The sequence below is a fragment of the Acanthochromis polyacanthus genome, chromosome 12 (assembly GCF_021347895.1).
Source record: "Acanthochromis polyacanthus isolate Apoly-LR-REF ecotype Palm Island chromosome 12, KAUST_Apoly_ChrSc, whole genome shotgun sequence".
NCBI lineage: Eukaryota > Metazoa > Chordata > Actinopteri > Pomacentridae > Acanthochromis > Acanthochromis polyacanthus.
The window spans coordinates 20,254,623-20,273,511 of NC_067124.1; the positions used below are offsets into that span (position 1 = coordinate 20,254,623).

At 38.5% G+C, this 18,889-nt stretch overlaps 2 protein-coding genes across 2 annotated transcripts; one reads left to right on the plus strand and one right to left on the minus strand.

The window, feature by feature from the left end:
- Positions 1 to 925: 925 nt before the first annotated feature.
- On the minus strand, positions 926 to 3,345 carry med18 (mediator of RNA polymerase II transcription, subunit 18 homolog (yeast)). Its single transcript, XM_022191743.2, has 3 exons — positions 2,954 to 3,345; positions 2,480 to 2,582; positions 926 to 1,603 (listed from the first exon to the last, which is right to left on the minus strand). Exons 2-3 carry the CDS (start codon positions 2,550 to 2,552, stop codon positions 1,047 to 1,049), a joined length of 630 nt encoding a protein of 209 aa, XP_022047435.1. The 5' UTR covers positions 2,553 to 2,582; positions 2,954 to 3,345; the 3' UTR covers positions 926 to 1,046.
- A 6,495-nt stretch (positions 3,346 to 9,840) lies between these two features.
- Positions 9,841 to 16,636, plus strand: LOC110949398 (cytochrome P450 4B1). Its single transcript, XM_022191503.2, is given in 10 exon segments — positions 9,841 to 9,919; positions 10,086 to 10,210; positions 10,356 to 10,510; positions 10,645 to 10,751; positions 12,569 to 12,759; positions 12,890 to 12,978; positions 12,981 to 13,022; positions 15,045 to 15,109; positions 15,387 to 15,469; positions 15,850 to 16,636. Coding segments are annotated over 10 exon segments (1,062 nt in total). The 5' UTR covers positions 9,841 to 9,892; the 3' UTR covers positions 16,028 to 16,636.
- Positions 16,637 to 18,889: the final 2,253 nt, after the last annotated feature.

An 18,889-nucleotide genomic window follows, 5' to 3' on the forward strand; every position in this document is an offset into this window, starting at 1 on the left:
CAGCCACTGCAAATGCATCTTCCTGTGTGAGTATTATTAGAAGCACTCATGTCTTATTGCCAACATTATTATCATAACTGACAGGATGTGCATTAGTTACTTTGGTCTCCGCAGTAGATTGGCCATAATGTTGACACACCAGCATCGAGGCCTTTTTGGATTTTAACATGAACAGCGAAGAACCTGAGGCAGCTGTAGTGCTTTCATGTGCAATAGTCCCAGCTCAAGTTCCCATGAAAGAGGCACTAATGGGTTAACAGTAGAAATGAGAGGGGAAGAGAGGGAAAATCAATGCTTTTGTTGAGGGGAAGAAAGAAAGGCTTTCACAGGTCTATGTATCATTAAGCAATTGAGAAAGCTAATTAGAGTGGGGGAAAGGATGTGCAGATCTCACAGCTAATTATTTCCATGGCAACCACAGCTCCTGTATGTGATGTGAGGCAGCATCCAGTTTGCTCCAGCCAAGAAAGTTACAAGAAGAGAAAGAGAGACCCCTAGTGGGGTGAAACGAACATGCCAGAAAGAAAGACACGGATACTAAGAAAGAAAGAAAACAAGGATACTATTAAATTGATTAAAAAAAATGTTTTAAAAAATAATTTTTAGCTGAACATAAATAGGATTTTGTGCAGCATGACACTTTTGTTTTAAATGTTATTCCTATCTGAATAATTTGCATTACACACACACACAAAAAAAGATTGATGTTGCCGTTATATTTTTTGAAAGTGATCATGCAGGTCAGATTGTGTCTGCATTGTACTAAAGAGTTATTACTTTACTGCTTCACACCTACTTGAGGTATGGTACTAATGGCTGACAGTCATAACATTCCCCATTATAACTTCTGTAACCAGGACTTTGTGGAATGAAGTGATATTTACCATCTTTCAATTCATAAGAAACTGAAAAGAAGTGCTAAAAGTTGAGCCAAAGTTGCACTGTATTTCATTTAACATAACATGTAAGGTTTGCTTTACAAAAAAAATTTCAGACAAAAAACACAAACAAGGCTTGAAATTCGTCAATAGCAGTCAGAGAGGGCTCTAATGTCTCTGTTTGCTTGGGTCAATCTTCTCCAGATGTAAGAGAGGTTTGAGTTGTTCAGCAAGACTGCGCATGTCTTCTGATACAGTATCCTGGCCAGCAGGGGCCAACACACTCAGTTCCACCAGGCATGACAGTGACAGGCGCTCTGTGTTCTCGGTGTTTCCTGGTACCAGGATGCGTGACAGCTTACTAACCACAATTTTCATCGCACCTTTACGAAACATGTGTCCAGTGGCCACAAACTCGTGGTCCATGCGAAAACCCATCTCGTTGAGGAACTCCGGGAGGTTGTGAGAGGTGGCCACATCAACACAGTTACGCACCAGGGCATGTCGGCTCTTGTCTCCCACTTCAGGTTGGCCTAGATAGCGTAGATGCCATGGAGTATTGGGATGGGAGAGGGAACGCCGGGCACGCAAAATAAAAGGATTTCCTTGCTGGCCTTTCAGAAGGTAAACCAGTTCATGATCTGTAAAGGTCTCAGGTTCCATGCTGTCACATAGACCTCGAAGGCGATGCAAGAGGCTATCCAGGGCTTGATCTAACACACTTCCTAGATAAACAGAGAACAGAAACAGATGCATAAATATATTAGTGACAGGCCAAATATTGGTCTGGTCCATTATCTTGGTGGATATTTGACATTTTACCAATTATCGGTATCAGCAAGTGAATTACAGATAATTGATTAATTAAATGTGCTAATTAGGGATGAGTTACTAAATAAATACCAGATTGAGATAAGTTCCAATGGTAACAGTTCTGTCAACGTAACTATCGAAAGTAAGAACACTGTGCTGCACTTTCAGTCTCATCATCATAAGACATGTGTCTGATGCTTACGTGTCTATGATGCATGTTTGCTTTCTAAATTCAGAACAGAGTACTGTCTGTTGGGGTCTGTTGCACCGAAAAACAGAAAATGTCAGTGTCTGAGGGGCAGGGCAGCTCAATTACTCACCTCCAGCTCTGTGCAGTAAACACAGGTGACGATTGAAGAGAAATAAACATTTGAAACTATGATTAAACATCACTACAGTTGATGCAGAAAATGTTCGTTGCCACAAAAGAATCAAGTCGTTTGCATGAGCAGAAACACAATCTGTGGAAACATTTAGTAAAAGTTCATCACGTACTGAGCTTCAAGTTTATTCCTCGATAACCATGTTTGCTAGCAGCACAGAGTTAACTAAATTATAGAACCATAGGCAAACTAAGTAAGTTTAGTTCAGCCATCTGTTAAACAGGGACTGTGTTCATGAATTCAGTCTGAAATTCAGAGCAACATTTGAACTGTCATTCAGAATTTCAGGTTCAGTTGGAGAGGACAGAGTAGCATGATTTCATGATCTGGATGCTAGGTGGTTCATTGCATGTTGACATGCTTCATCTTCTGTCTTCAGCTGAGAACATAAGTGATTTTACTCACCTTGTAACAGATACTCCATCATATTGATTGTGCCTCCAGTGACTGGCATCACGGTGACAGGAGGAGCCTCCATCTTCTTTCAAGTACTCTGCTGTTTTTAAGCCTGAAAAAGGAAAATACTGTCAGGTAATCATTAGCCGTACAGTTTGTTTACAGACAGTAGTGAGGAGTTCTAGCTCAAGGATTCAGTTACTATACATGCTTTCTAAGTCATCATTAACTGGGACTCTTAATGGAGCTAAACTATTATTAACTATTCGTTAAACCTGTGCTTTTCCTGTATTAACAAGCCAAATTGTGCCTCATGAAAAACATTTATAGTTCGTTTTTTAAAGTATATATTTGACAGTTTACCGAGTTGTTAACTTTTAACACGCGCGCGTTTGCTAGCAAACAGTGAAAGCTAAATATAGCGAGCTAAGCTAGCGAATACATGTAGTTTAGCTCCCTCACAACAATAGTTAGCATGCTTACCTGAGAAACCACGAAGAGCAAAAAACAGTTCTCCGCCTTCCGAGGAGCACAAGGTAAATACCGGTGTTTTAGTCTTCGTTACAGCCGCCACACTATCGACCGAAGATCCAACAGGCCTCAGCAGGTTGCTCAGTCGGCTAGCAGCTACCCAGTTAGCTCGTAGCTAGTTAGCCAAGTTATTTATCATCAGTTTGCTGCAAAGTTGCTCAAGCTATCGTGCTGACCATTGTAGCATAAATAGGATGACAAATATCGGTGTCTACAAATACAGAGCTGATCAGAACAAACCTAATCCAACGGCTTGGTTGCTTTTCAGAGCAAGAAAGAACACGGCAACCAGCACTGAATGAAAAGCATCTCTTTTGGGTATGAAGCAGTCGGCAACCAGCTTTGACGCTCATTACAGCCACCTGCTGGACTACAAACTTGTCATTAAGTAGTTAGCGGAAAGTATACAAATACTGTTCGAAAAATGTAAATAGATTTTGAATTCCCATTTAATAAAAATATCTATCTATCTATCTATCTATCTATCTATCTATCTATCTATCTATCTATCTATCTATTTGTTATTTCATAATCAGTAATAATGCATGCACGTGTAAGAAAAACTACTCATATCCAAACTGTCAGAAGTGTTTGCATCACTGATTTTCAGAGGTAAATCTTTCCCGAAATCCAGGAAGTTGTCATCAAAGTATCCCTCAAAAGTCAAAGTGCTCATCATACTAAAATCGGTTGTGTTCAGTATAATATTGTTCTGTTAATAGTGATGTTGGTCGAGGAAGTATCTGTTTAATTCAGCCTGATCTATTTTTGCATCGTGAATCTGTTACTACAGCCGTATTTTATTAGCTGTTTATGTTTTTGTTAGTAAACCCTGAATCTGCAAACCATAAAAATACAATGCAGAGGACGACATATGACAGTGTATTCTATAAAATGTAGTGAAATTTCATTTAGCTATATTAAATAAGTGAATGTGCCCATAAGTACCATTTTAATGATACTGTTTTTTGAGGTGTAACTAAATAACTTCTTTCCATACAGCTGAGTATATTAATCAATGTTTAATCAACAAACTGACAGATCGGTATAGTGAAAGAAAAGGATAAATAATTCAAAACTATGTAAATAAATGTGCATCAGTCAAAGCCTTTTATTTTTTTGTGGACTGATATAGTATGAAACCCCCCTTCTTTCCTGTTTAAGGGAGGATGTTTCTGAGGTCTGGTTAGTAAAAAACAAAACAAAAAAACAACACTTTTTATTATGCAGAGAATTCAATCTGTAATTCTTAGTAAATCTGAAAACTGGAAAAATGAACCTCAGTGCTTCAGAATTTCCTCAGAAATTTTATGACTTCGCTTACCACCAACTGCCTACATGGTGGGCAAAGGCACATACAGTTTTTCTTATGAAATACAAATAATGCATTTAGCAACTGAGGAATCAATTACTAAATCATATGACAGAAAGAATTAAAGTATAATGACAAGCATCATTTACTGATCATCTTATCCTGGGACATTTTCTCTATACATTTATTTCACTATAAATACACTCGCTGTGAGTCACATGATTGTTTGCTTTAGCGGTAGTCCTGATGATGATTGATGAATAAACCACTGGAGTCTCCTCTTCTACCTACAGTACGAAGTAAGAAATGTCATTACCTAAACCACATGCAGATTGCTTTAGATTACATCATCAGCATTATTTTAATCATCTCACACTTACCCTGCCATTCGAGCCACAGCTACAAAGGTGACTGGGACATGCTTTGCAGGAAGAGAAAGTAGAATCAGAATCAAAAAGGACACAGATAATCTAAAGAAATGAAAGCATGCACTAATAACCAAAAAAAGACATTTTCAACAAACCTGCACACAATCTTGATCTGAAGTAAAAGATTAAAAGTGCCATTAAACTGAGACATGCAAAGGCTACTGATAATCCATGAATAACTGGCATCAGATATTCTGGCTCTGTAGGTATACCTGTGAAGCCAAAAACCTAAGTATTAATAGTTTAGTAATAGTTTAGCTCACAAATTCCATAAGAAGCATTATATGGCAAAACACCCACCTGTTGTTTCGTTAAATGCAGTTGATGGTACGTGAGTGCTGGTAACTGTGGTGGATCCATCAAATTCCTGTTCTGCTCTGGATCCATTTGTATCTGCATTCACTGTTACAGCTGTTGTGCCTACGTTCACATTTGAAGTCCTATTAGGATTATTGAATTCCACATCACACATCACAGCACAAGAAATGGATGAATCCTTATTGTGGTGAACTGTAATGCAGCAAAAAAAAAGATTGTAAGTTACATCACATCTCGTCATCCAGCAGGTATATTTCCCAGCATCTGCTCTGCTAACATTTAAAATACGTATAGACTTGTTGGAAGTCACTATTTCAGGTCTTGATACTGATTTCCTGCTAGCAGCAGCATTACTCGGTTCAAAAGTCCATTTTAGATCCGATTTCTGAAATTCACTTGGACATGAATGCTCAAAACCGCTGCCTGCAGGAATGTAAAATGTCTTTTGAATTTCATGCAGAATTTCTAGAGGGAAAAGAATAGTAAAGGGCTTTGAGGATGGGCTTTAATAATTTTTTTTTTTTTAATGTACTGAAAAGAATGAATTCAGAATGTTGATATCTTAGATGGATTCTGTTTTAGAAATGAAATGAATAACAATCGCAGCAATTCAAACCTTTCTTGACACTGATGAGTGTGGGCTGTTGTCTCAGGCAGTTGTCTTTATAACAATTTTCACACCAGTACATTCCTTGATCATTCTCAGTAATAGACGCGATGACCAAGGATCGATCGTTGGCAACTGTTCTTCTCGCATGTCTGCCTTCATGGCGTCGTACTCCATTCTTGTCTTGAAAAAATATCAGGATTTGCTTGCTAGTTCCATTCTTGTAAAGCCATTTGAAAGAGTCTGAGACCTGGCTGTAATCTTGACAAGGTATCACAGCTTTACATCCCAACAAGAAATGAAGGTGAAGTGGTGCTTCTAAAACATGAGTTGTTAAATATTAATAGTCGCTTGAAAAATGTAAACCATGAACCAAAAATTGTATTTCAAATATATTTTGATATTAATGATGTAGTCAGTTACTTACTGTCTCCTGAGGAGGTGAATAATATCCAAATAATCTGTACAAAAATAAGAATAAATCCGTTTCGCATCGTGGTTGAGGAGTTCCTGTTTCTGAGGAAAGAAAGAAAATACTGAACAGAATGCAAACGCCCCCTTTGTGGTTACAAAATAACAGCTCATCAAAACATACATCAGAGCATCTGCATCACACGAGAAGAATAAATTCAAGTTGACATAACGGAAGTGGTCCAAAAACTAGCGCAGAGGAAATTTAGTATGACCTTCACCCACACACTGTCTGACGGTGTGGTATCTATTTCATTTTTTGCATTTGTATAGGTGTTACAGTGTGTGCAACAGTGACAAGATTATTTTCTCATGCAGAGATGTCAACCCTGTACACACATTGAGATTTGTGCTGTTAGACATGTGTGAGATCGTCTGTGACAAATCCAAGATTGTGATGGCTATTTGCACAGTTTATTCATCTACTAAAAACTGAGCTACAGGTTTGTTGAAGTATTGTGAAACTTAAAAGCATATATCAGGAAACAGAAAGCAAACACTGCTTTCAGTGATAAAAAAAAAAAATGCAACAATGGAAAAGTTTGCCATGATGAGAAAGACATGACTAAGATATGAGTCACACAAGCTCAAGAATGTTACTAATATTTAAGTCAAACTATTTGAAAACTGCTCATTCATTCATTCATGTTCTTTAAATACCAATCTTAGCACAATACATTAATAAAAACCTCAAACAGAACAGTGCAAACAAATGTGAACTCTTCGCGCAGCATTGTCATGTTTTGTCTGCAGAAACACTGGAGAACATTTTGGTACTAGATGTATTGCACCACAGTGAAACAGTGGAGATCCATTTGGTATGGGGTTCCATTTGTGGAAACAGCATGGGCAAATTAGTTAAAATCCATGATATCATGACAATGTCTACCACAACATCTTGTGGCATCATTGAATCCCTTGTTGATTGAACTGAATGATCATGGGATATATCACAAGAAAGACAATGACCTCAAAGCATACTTCAAATCTGTATAGAGACGACTTGACCACGAAAAGGAATTTGGGAGTACTGGAACTGACGGACTGGCAGTCAAAGTCCAGACTGAATCCTGTAGACAATACAATTTTTAGTCTCGAACAGGTTTTGGACAAATTTCGAAAATATTTTTCTAATTTTTAAAGACAGGTGGTCTGATAGATTTGTAAGCACAGTTTTTACTTAACATCTATAAAACTGACCAACACATTGGCTTATTGAGACATTTTCACATCCTAGATTCATTATTCCTTCACCTTTAACTTTGCTTTATGAGGTAAGAGTGAAATTCTCATCATGTATTTCATGATGTGTGTGTGGTATACATATCTATATACCATATATATATATATTAAGGTATAATTCACTCCAAGTAGTACGGATTACAATATCATAACTTGGTTGCTAAGACTTGCATTTGGACAAATTGTGTAATGATGAGGTAAAATAATAATAGAATCATGATGTAATGGCCTTTGTGCTGTCTGCATCTTAAACAGGACAGTCTGAAAGGTTGGAAGAGGTAATACACAAGGACAACTTTGGATATTTATATTATCTTTTAAGTTTATTTTACACAATAACGTTAAAAATAAAATCTAAACACAAACACACAAAAGTAAATTAGCTCCATCAGAGACAGACATAAACATGCAGAAGTTGATATAGCGCTGATATATCCGATAAACTGGACACGTTTCACTTTTTTACCTTGGTAAAATGTGTTTGATTTTTAACATTTCATGCCACTATACCCATTTCTGAAGTGAGGACTACCTCCGACTGAATTGTCCTTCCTTCTTCAGCTCTTTTTCCAGCCCACTAAAAATTCCACCACTTCACTGCATTATCACTGCAGAAATACTGGGAACACTTAAAGAGGGTGCATTCACTAACACTGGTTCTCCTTAACCCGTTTAATCCCACTGGCAACAATTGTTGCCGCTCGTTTTCTTTTAATTTTATTCTCTAAAAAGTGTTGTTTTGGCTTTGGACAGCTAATGCAAGTTTTAAAATCAAAGAAAGATTGTCTCCTATAAATTGCATCAATTTCATGTAACTAGTGGTGAATGGTACATGATAGGCCTCTCTTTACATCCTGCCGGCACCATTTTTCAGGGAAAATTGGGATTAAACTGGTTAATTAAGGTGACAACTACTTCTATTAGTAAATAGTTAAAAAAAAAACATTGTTTTTAAAAAAAACAAACATCCGGCTACATTTGATGATAAGGTGGACACTGAAACAAACGTTTGTTTATTTTGAAACATTTAACTAACAAATCACGTCGGGCCGTCTTCCTCATGGCGATAAATATGTTTGGCATCAACTCGAAAGATAACACAAACACCGGGGCCCTGGAGGAGGCAGGTACAAAAAAAACACAGGTAAAGGCATCAGTAAAGAAGCCGTAAATTGTACACTTTGGTGTTCATCTGTTGAAAGGTGGTGCTGTCTATAAAAATGCTCTAGAAGTGCGTCGTAAAAGAAGAGTGCAGCCCTGACAGTGCAGCTTGACATGACACCCTTCTCAAATTTCCGGCAGCAGTAAACTCGCTGATTGGTTCACGCCGTCTACGTAGTCTTGGCGATGTTTGCTCTGCACACAACAAAACAAAAAAGTAACACTTTGTGGTGAACAAAAAAGCGTCTTTTCCACCGCCATCGTCGTCATGGAGTTTTCTGAAGCTTTGTTGAAATTTCAGCTGAACTGGCCTCACTTCTTTGCCGTGTTCTGTCTTGTCGTCGTCGTCTATAAATCAAGTGTTTTCGTTTTGAGAAGAAGGGATGCGCAACGAAACATCGGAGCTTTTCCAGGACCGAAACCAAACTGGCTGTTCGGAAATGTCATGCAGGTAACTCAGCGAGCCATTAATGAAGCCTGCAGCACCTGCACGAGTATCAGAGAATCAACTAAAGTGCAGCAGTAGTAAATAAAGTGTTGAAAGAATTTGCAAATGTTAATTAAAGCATTTAATAATGATCGTCAAATCATTTGTTATGTAATAATGGTGTCTTACATCATGTGATTGTTGCGTATTCTTTGTCATTCTGGAGCAATTGAGTACTTTGTCTTTGATACTTAAGTATGTTTTACTGATGATAATGACAGACTTTAACCTCAATATAAATGTGAATTAAAGTGGAGCGCATCCACTTTGACTTTGCTTCTAAATGCTGATTGTGTCACTGCAAAAAAAGACATGCAGTTGGTGTACTACTTAAGTGTCTGCAAGTTTTTCTCTGTTGAATTATTTTTTTCTAAGTTCAAACAAGATGGGACAGACATGGAGAAGTTTTTGAAATGGGGAGAACAGTATCCTTATGCTTTTCCGACCTGGTTTGGTCCCCTTGCTTGTTATCTCAACATTCACCATCCAGATTATGCAAAAACTATCCTGGTGGTCATCAGGTGGGTGAGCAATATATTTTTTAATGTCTATACTGAAATGATACACAATTCAAACAGTGTGTCATTAAAAAAAATCAATTTGTTTGCTTCCTAACAGAGCCAAAATGTGATTTGGCATACAAGTTTATGGCGGATTGGATTGGTAAGACTGCTTTGCCTTTTCGTCCTCCAGCATATTTATCTTATTGTTTTTCCTTAACTGCTTTTCTTACTCACACTCATACTGTTTGTTTCTGTCTTCAGGAAATGGATTGTTGGCTGTCAAAAGGCAGAAGTGGGTTTCGCCACGAGACGTTGACTCCAGGTTTCCATTATGAGGTTCTGAAGCCGTATGTGAAACACAGATGACAGAATCTACTAAGGTTATGCTGGTATGTAAATGACGATTCATAGTAGTAATCTATAAACTACATGGGGATGTGATGATCAACTCTTTAGGCCTATAGGTACATATTTGCACCCAAAGTTGACCGAGTTAATGAGTGAGCGGAGTGTTTTCCCACAGAGATGTCACAGGTGTTAACTCATTGTTTCCAGAACAAATGGGAAAGTACTGCAAAGACCAACAAGACTTTTGAATTGTTTGAACAAGTGAGCCTTATGACACTAGACAGCATCATGAAGTGCGCCTTCAGCTGCAGCAGTAACTGCCAGACAGAGGGGTGAGTCCATTTAAACTTTTCACAACCATTCACGGTTTGAGTTTTATGTTCTGCCTGACTGACTGCTTAAGTTTTAAATGAAATCAGTTGTCTTGATAATGAGTGGAGAAAATGTCACTAATGTTTCTCCACATTCTCATTTCAGTGGAACAAATGCCTACATCAAAGCAGTTTATGAGCTCAGTCACCTCAGTAACCTTCGGTTCAGGACGTTTCCATACCACAATGACCTCATTTTTTATCTCAGTCCACATGGTTACAGATACAGGAAAGCAGTCAGGGTGGCTCACAATCATACAGGTAAGTTCTGATTTAATTTCCAACCGTCTGAACATTTCTGTTCAGTATATGTGGGGTTAGAATCAATCACTTTGCAGTTTAGTATGTCCATTTCTAGAGTGCAAATACTCATCTGTTATCTCCTTTTTTTGAAGATGAAGTCATAAAAAAGAGAAAAGAAGCTCTCGAGGAAGTGAATGAGCTCAGCCGCTTACAGGCCAAGAGAAACTTGGACTTCCTGGACATTCTTCTCTTTGCAAGAGTACGTTCCAATATCTGATTTCACCAAGTTACACATTAGTACATCTGCGTAATAACAAAGCACAAACAAGTGAACTGTACTTTGATAACTGCTGCCGCAAAGAGTCCCATTGTGCTCGAAAGAAAAACGGTTGTTTAAAGCACTGAAAGCGTGACACTTTAAAGAAACTTTAATCGCCTTTAAAATGGCAAACAAACATAATCAGCAACCACCTGAGACAATGTTTAAACTGTTGGTCACAAAATGACCTCCACAAACCTGAGATCAGATAAGAGATGCAGCATGTGGAGAGTCATAGTGCCAAGTCAGACAATGAATGGACCCATTAAGAGTCACCATGTCCAGCTATTAATGTTCACTGACACAAATAGCGGCAGTGAGGCTTTTTGTCCTTTTGAGCAGCAACCTGAAGACAAGAACTCAAATTCTTGGTGCGGAAGGTGATAATCTAGGACAAGGTTTGCCATCCAGATTTGGTTCCTGTTAACATCCCTCATCTGCCAGGGGAAAACAAAATATCTAATTTTTGCGTAGAATAAAAAATATTGGTGATCTGGGTTAGAGCTGCTATTACATGCATAAAAAACACACTGGGAAGATAACCAGAAAGTAATCTCATGCAGTTAGGTTATAAATTGGTTCACAGTCGGACAAACAGGCTATAAATAGCAGCATTTTACTGCTCTGGCAACACAAGAAGCAACCAGCAAAGATAATTCCTAAAGCACAATGCCAAATGATATGATGTTTTGGAAACTGTTTGGGAAAATATTGCACTACAAAGTACACTGTAAAAAAAGGGCACCGCACAACAACAAAACAATGTTGTAATAAAATCAGGATAGTTGAAGCTCAGTAGAAGTTAGGTGACACAGCAAGAACATTAATCAAAGTCCATATACGACAGAGTGACTTCAACCAAATATAATCTTATTATATTTGGAGCAGCTCAGTTGGAAAGTGAGACTGCAACCTCGTATGGATGCTGCAGAATGACCTCAGAGTAGATTTAACACCAGAACAGCAAACATTTAAAAAAAATGGCTGAGCTGCAGCATTAAGGATTCCTCTTATAGTAGATTTTCTTTTTCTACTAGTAATGAGGGTGTTCAGTTATTATTTTGTCTATTTTTCATTTTGTTAGTTTAAGTCTATACCTATTTGTCCACATTTGCAGACCAGTTAAGGCAGAAAACATTATAATTTCAGATGTAAAGAAGTATACATACCTCTGTGAATTCCAAAACTCAACACCAACCTCAAAATATCTGCTGTCCATTTATAATGCCTTTTTAATTTTGGTTTCATCGATAAGTTTGTTTAAAAAAGTGCATCACAAATTGTGGATGAAAAAGAATCAAATTCTCAAAACAAGCATCTTGAAGTCAGCGTCTCTTCATTCTGGCAGTACAGAGAATCTCACACAACACACCGTTATGGGACAGGAGCTCTCTGAACAAGAAAGATGACCATATTTATAGATTTTTATCACGTTGTTTCACTACATATGAGTTCTATCTGTGCTTAATTGTTACTCTTGTGTTCTGTCACAAGAGAGAAGCACAAAGTCTCCTTATTTATAATAGAAGTGTAGCTCTTCCTGCCCAAGATGCTGAGAGTGTAGCTCTCTCCTCTGAAGCCTCCTCCACACATCCCTTTTCTGGACTTTCACAAAGATCTTTAACCTCTTATAGAACAGATAGTACAAGCTTTAATATTTTTCCATCACATATACACTGATTTCTAGTTTTATTAGGTGTAGTAGTTGTGATGCTACTTTAATTAGCATGGTTATTTCTCTGTTATTTCACCATCAGGATGAGCAGCAGCAAGGTCTGTCAGATGAAGATCTACGAGCAGAAGTAGACACCTTCATGTTTGAGGGCCACGACACCACAGCCAGTGGCATCTCTTTCGCCCTCTACTGTCTTGCCTGCAACCCGAAGCACCAGAAGATTTGCAGGGATGAAATCAATGAAGTTCTGGGTGGCAAGGACACTATGGACTGGTAGGCTTATTCAGTGACAACATTGCAAAGTTGAATCTAGTTAGTCCCATGCTGTACCATCACTGTTTTGGGTGAGGCATCACTTCATTGTTTCTTGATAGCTAACGCTGCATGTCTTTCTTATCATAAGGGAGGATCTCAGTAATATTCCATACACTACAATGTGTATAAAAGAATCCCTTCGTCTTTACCCTCCTGTGCCAGGAACAGCCAGAAGGCTTACAAACCCATGACCTTTTTTGATGGAAGGACTTTGCCAGCAGGTCAGTGATATTTCTTTAGAATTCTAAAAAGAGTAAATGAGAATGTATAAGTTAGGTTTACCTTACTGGGAAAAGAAAATGTGTTAACTTTTATAGGTTTCCGGTATAGACCTCTCTGACCTATGGAGTTTGTGTTTTACGAAACATAACCAATAAGATTAACCATGTCTGACACACATTCAGTATGTTTTCCATCAGCTAGTTAAACTCTGGAAAAAAAATTATTAGATCACCCTTGTTTTCTTCATTTTCAACTCCTGGCACTACTAAAGGTATATTACCTAAAGAATACAATGAACACGGCAAAAATGCAGTCGATTACATGATACTTCATGTCCTGTTTGACATGCTTAAGCTTAATTGTATTCCAAAGGTATATGAGGCCATTTCATGCCATAAGCAGCACTGCACATGCGAAGGCCTAGAGTGACTTTCTGCTTACATTCAAGCCGTAGCACAACTCAGAAGTTTTCAGCTCTCACATAATGCCTCAAAGAAAAGAATTATGTGATGGCACAAAGGCAACTACTGCTGGAAATTTGCATGAGTGAGAGACAGGTAGCGAAAAAACTGAAGATCTTCAAGACAGTTGTCAGACCTACAGAGACCTTAAAATGTGGCACTGTCGAGAAATGTGACTTGTTCGGAAAGGACATTTTGAAACTGACTTCTTAAAACTGGTCTGACATTTGCTGGGAATCACGAGGATTGGACTGTTGATGATTGGGCTAAGGTTCTCCTCAGTAATGAATCCAATTTTCAGTTGATGACCACTCCAGCCAACTTAAGGTTAGGAGGAAGGCTGGAGAAGCCTACAAACCACACTGTCTTGCCCCTGAAGTAAAAAATGGAGGTGGATCAGTGACAATCTGGGGTTGTTTCAGTATGGGTGGAAAAGGGCAAATGCAGTTGTGTGAAGGGTGAATGAACCAGGTCATGTACAGTGCTCCTCTTGAAAACAGTCTTCTTCCATCAGCTGCAAAGCTCTTTCCTTCCTCGAATGACTGGATTTTCCAACGTGACAGTGCCCATTTTCACACGGCAGGGTCAGGTAAAGCCTGGTTGGCGAACCAGAACATTGGAACCATGCCTCTGGATGTGCTCAATCACCAGATCTAAATCCAACTGAAAACCTGTGGAAAATCATTAAACACAAAATGGAGAACCACAAGCCCAAAAATAAAGCTAATTTGTTTGAATTTGTGCAACAGGAATGGGCTACTGTGACCGCAGAACAATGTCAGAAAGCTGGTGGAGAGCATGCCAAGACGCATGACTGCAGTCATAAAAATCAATGGTTATGCAATCAGTACTAACTCCTGTGTATCATGTGACTAAAAGCACTGTTTTTGGCAGTACAATGCCATAAATATTGATGTAAGAACTTCAGTGATTTTGGTTATTATCATGAAAACCATGGAAAATGGCTACATATCAGGTCTTAAATTAAACTCTTATGAGCTATTTTTTGTTATTATTTTTGTCAAAAAATGTACCTTTAGTTGTACCAGGCATTTTAATGAACAAGAAATTGAACAAAACAAGGGTGGTCTAATAATTGTTTCCATGACTGTATTTACACCAGTCAGGTATAATATTACACCATCTGCCAAATATTGCAAAAGCATTTATGCTAGTAAAACTCCTCTGATCCAGTGGGCCATGGACTCAGGACCTCTGGGGATGTCCTGTGGCACTGGGATGGTAGCAGTGAATTCTGTGGCTCCTGTGGGCTGCAGGGTGGGACCTACCTAGATCAGGCTTATCCTGGTACATCCCACAGATGCTCAATAACATTTGGATCTGGGGAGTGTGGAACCTGGGTGAACAGTTTAGCTCTGTCGTGTTCCCCGGGCCTCTCCTGAGCAGTTTTTGTGGCGTGTCGGGTGCATTGTCCTGCTGAAGGCGACTTATTGACAGGTTGCTGCTGGTCAGTGACAAATATATGGGCTTGGTTTGTTTGTATTCAGGACTCTACACGCAGTGTGTACAATGTCTTCATCTTAAATTTCTTATTTGCAGGTTCCCGCATTGGAATAAGTGTGTTTGGAATCCACAGAAATGCAACTGTCTGGGAAAACCCTGATGTAAGTCCAGATGATTTGACTTTGAGAACAACCCATAGCATGCTATACATTGTCTGTGGAGCCAATGATAGACTAAGAAGTATAAAGTCTTGTAAGACTCTGAGCATATAATGTATCAAATACTAGACAACATTGGTGCATAATTGATGCAAATCCTAGAGTCCTGATTGTTTAGCTGACTGAACATTCAGTTCTCCATGAACAAATAAATACTACGAAGTGTGTTATTTACAAAACCCGATCCCCCCCAATCCTTACACATCTTTTGTAATTGCAGGTCTTTGATCCACTGCGTTTCCTCCCGGAGAATGTTTCCAAGAGATCACCTCATGCCTTTGTTCCCTTCGCAGCTGGGCCAAGGTCAGTCCATACCTGATACTGTGGGTCTGTTAAAATGATGATGATCTCAGTTTACGGCTTGCGACTGTGTACTCATATTTCTAACTGCAGTCTAAACTTTGTGAATGTGTAACATGGCACTAGCCCCTAATCCTTTCTGTTGACTTACACAATAATAAAAAAAACTTGTGCAATGTAGAGGAAAGGTAAACTCAGTGTAACTTAACATGATCCACCACAAATCAGTACACACCTCTCGTACTGAATATTTGTTTGATTTAATAAAAACGACCCTTATTTTTCCTTCTGGTCCATCTGCTGCATATCTCATTTTCATGAGAATGTGGCACTCATATTGTTGCTGAAATTATTTCTTTTCTCCATTTGTTGTCTTCCCTCAGAAACTGCATTGGCCAGAACTTTGCGATGAATGAGATGAAAGTGGCGATTGCCTTGACACTGAAGCGCTACGAGCTGATAGAGGATCCCTCTTTCAAACCCAAGCTCATTGCGAGACTGATACTTCGCTCTCTAAATGGCATCTACATCAAGATCAAGCCTGTAAACCCAGTGGAGTAATTAAAGGGAAGCACCTGATGGGACTGCTGAGAATACATTGTTCAGTTAGTGATTAATTTAGGTTGATTTAAAGTAATAGTATCCAACATCAAAGTTAGACTTAGAATGTTACAGATAATTGTACATTGTATTTTGTATATGTTCAGAATGAATTGGTTGTTGAAAAATTATAATCTTTCTACTGACCTTGAAACACTATCCTACAGTTTTCCTACAGGATGTTTTTGCCCTTATATGTGAAAGACTAATAGAACTTTGTTTTCAGAAATTTGCTCCTAATCAGTTTGCAGCAAATCTGAAATATTGAAAAGTGAGTTTGTATTTTGTGATTTGTATTGTAAATCGAATAGAAGAATAAATGCATTATCTAAGATGTTCACTGAATAAACGTAAGAATAGATGTGATTAGGGTAAGTAAAAGTTTATCAGAACATACAGTAGGTTACTTCATATGTGTGATTTTTAAGTGCAATGGAGCTATGGTCATTTATGTATGCCATTTTCAGATTTGAGGAAAGGAAATAAAAATATTACAGCTGCTATTAGATACTAAAACTTCTTATGCCTTCCACCAAAACCGTGAAAAAAGAAATAAATGGCTTCACTCCATTTTAGTCGTTAGTGTTTCTCTGTATTTTACTAACCCTATTCTTGGCAGTGGTTAAGTGTCTGGACTACTGCTCAAAAGGTCAGAGGTTCAAACCCCTGTATGGCCACTGTTTGGTCCTTGAGCAAGGCCCTTAACCCTTCCTGCTCCAGCGGTGCTGTATCATGGCTGACCCTGCGCTCTGAACCCAATTGGGATATGCAAAAAAACAACATTTCACAGTGCTGTAAAAAAAAATGCATTTGTGACAAATAAAGGCTTCTTCTTCTTTGCAAAATTGCTCAAGCTCTGTTAAGCTACATGGCGATTGTGACTAAATAGCCCTTTTGATTGAGCCTGACCTCAATCAAATGGCTTGAGGTCGGGCTCAAACTTAGCGACTCCAGAACATTTCCCCTGTTTATCAATCATTTCTGTGTAGATTTGGCTGTATGCTTCAGGTCATTGTCTTGCTAGAAAACAAGTCTTATTCCAAGTCGTCATTCTCTTGCAGACTGCATCAGGTTGTCCTCCAGAATTTCCCTATACTTTGGTGCATTCATTTTAGCCTCTGACTTTAAAATCCTTTGAGTGTCTGCTGCTGAGAAGCATCCCCACATCATGAAGCTGCCACCACCATGCTTAATGGTGAGAACCTTCAGTGTTTGGTGTCTGCCAAGCATGGCATTTAGTGTAATAGCCAAAAAGCTCAGTTTTGGTCTTTTCATACCAAAGAACCATTTAACCAGTCAGCCTTCTGGTTAACTGTAGTCAAGATTTAGTATGGGCCTTTTTCAACAACAGTTTTCTCCTTGCCACTCTCCCATAAAGCTTTGACTGTTGAAGTCTTGGCGCATATGCATCAGTTCTCCCATTTTAGCCACTCAAACATGTAACTGTTGAGCATGTTCGTTTTTTGAGATAGAAGACAAACTACTTCTCTGTAATTTGGCTGTTTATTTTCTAATATCAGTGTCTCAAAAGAATCTTGTACAAGGACCTTTTCTGTTTAGAACAGCCTCCCAGAAAAGGATAAAGTCTGATATGAACAGAACATTTTATACAGTGTGGTGAAATGTGTTTGGTTACAGAACACAAACATATAATTCAGACATTGAAATGTGATTGGCTAAAGGTGGGGAGAAACTGTGGTTTAGACTTAATTCTCCTGTTAGCTGGTGCACTGATATGTCCATATTTCTTGGCACATAATCCATCCAATCTCCACGAACCACACCCTGTAAAAGAACCGTTCTAAAAACCTGTTCCTGCTCTCTCCCTGTCAATCTACACCTTTGTTTGCTGTGATGTGATGCGGGTGTCTCATAGGGAGGGAATTATGGTTTCCAACCTTTGCAACCTCGACTTACCAGTTTTAGTGCAATTAGTTGTTACCATATAAGGAAATAGGAATGTTGGGTGAAGCAAAGCTAAATCTTTCATATTCTTGGTGAGTGTATGTGTGAAAACCTTTCAGCTTGACCTTTCCCTGGTTGTGTCCTTCACGTATTCAGTCCTTCAGAGCCTGGGACTGATGCTCTCCCTCAGTTCAGGTCAACACAATTTATATATTAATTGCACAATAAATGATACTAGTCTCAGTGTCATATACGGAATCAATGTCAGTGTTAAGCTAGCAGTGCCTTTAAAAGCTAAATCCTAACATAACAGTCAAATGTTTTTCTAACTAATGCTTTTCTATAACCTTTTCACTGAGTTGGAAGGAGTCATCTTTTGTCTTCTTGGTGTAGTGATTCACAAATGGCTGGACACTTCAGAAACAAATGTCTTAATACTAAAATCCCTGGAGACACGTTCACTGCACTCAGGAAATCTCCATTTCACTAAGTGTGTGACGTCTAACTTTTAGCAGTAACTTCATTAATTAACTCTAGATTTTCATATCATTACAAAATCCACACACCCACAAAGACAAAAAGTCACCAGCACAGTTCGTAAAAATGAAATGCCTTTTTTTGTGTCTCAGATTTGCAACCTTCCACGCTAATATTTAAGAATTTCGAACAATGTCCCAGGTTTATGATGCCTATGTATGAACTCTGGTCAAACAAACCATAGCCTCTTCTTGGGGACTACTTTGAACAGCAGTCACCTAAATGCACATCATATAATTAATAACATTAACTTTGACATAAGAAAGCAAGGTATATTAGCATATGATTTTTTTTATGTTCACAAAGTTTTCAGTGAGCCAATATGCAGCATCAGCATAACAATGATAGCTATAGTTTTGGTGGGATTTTGATGTGCTACCC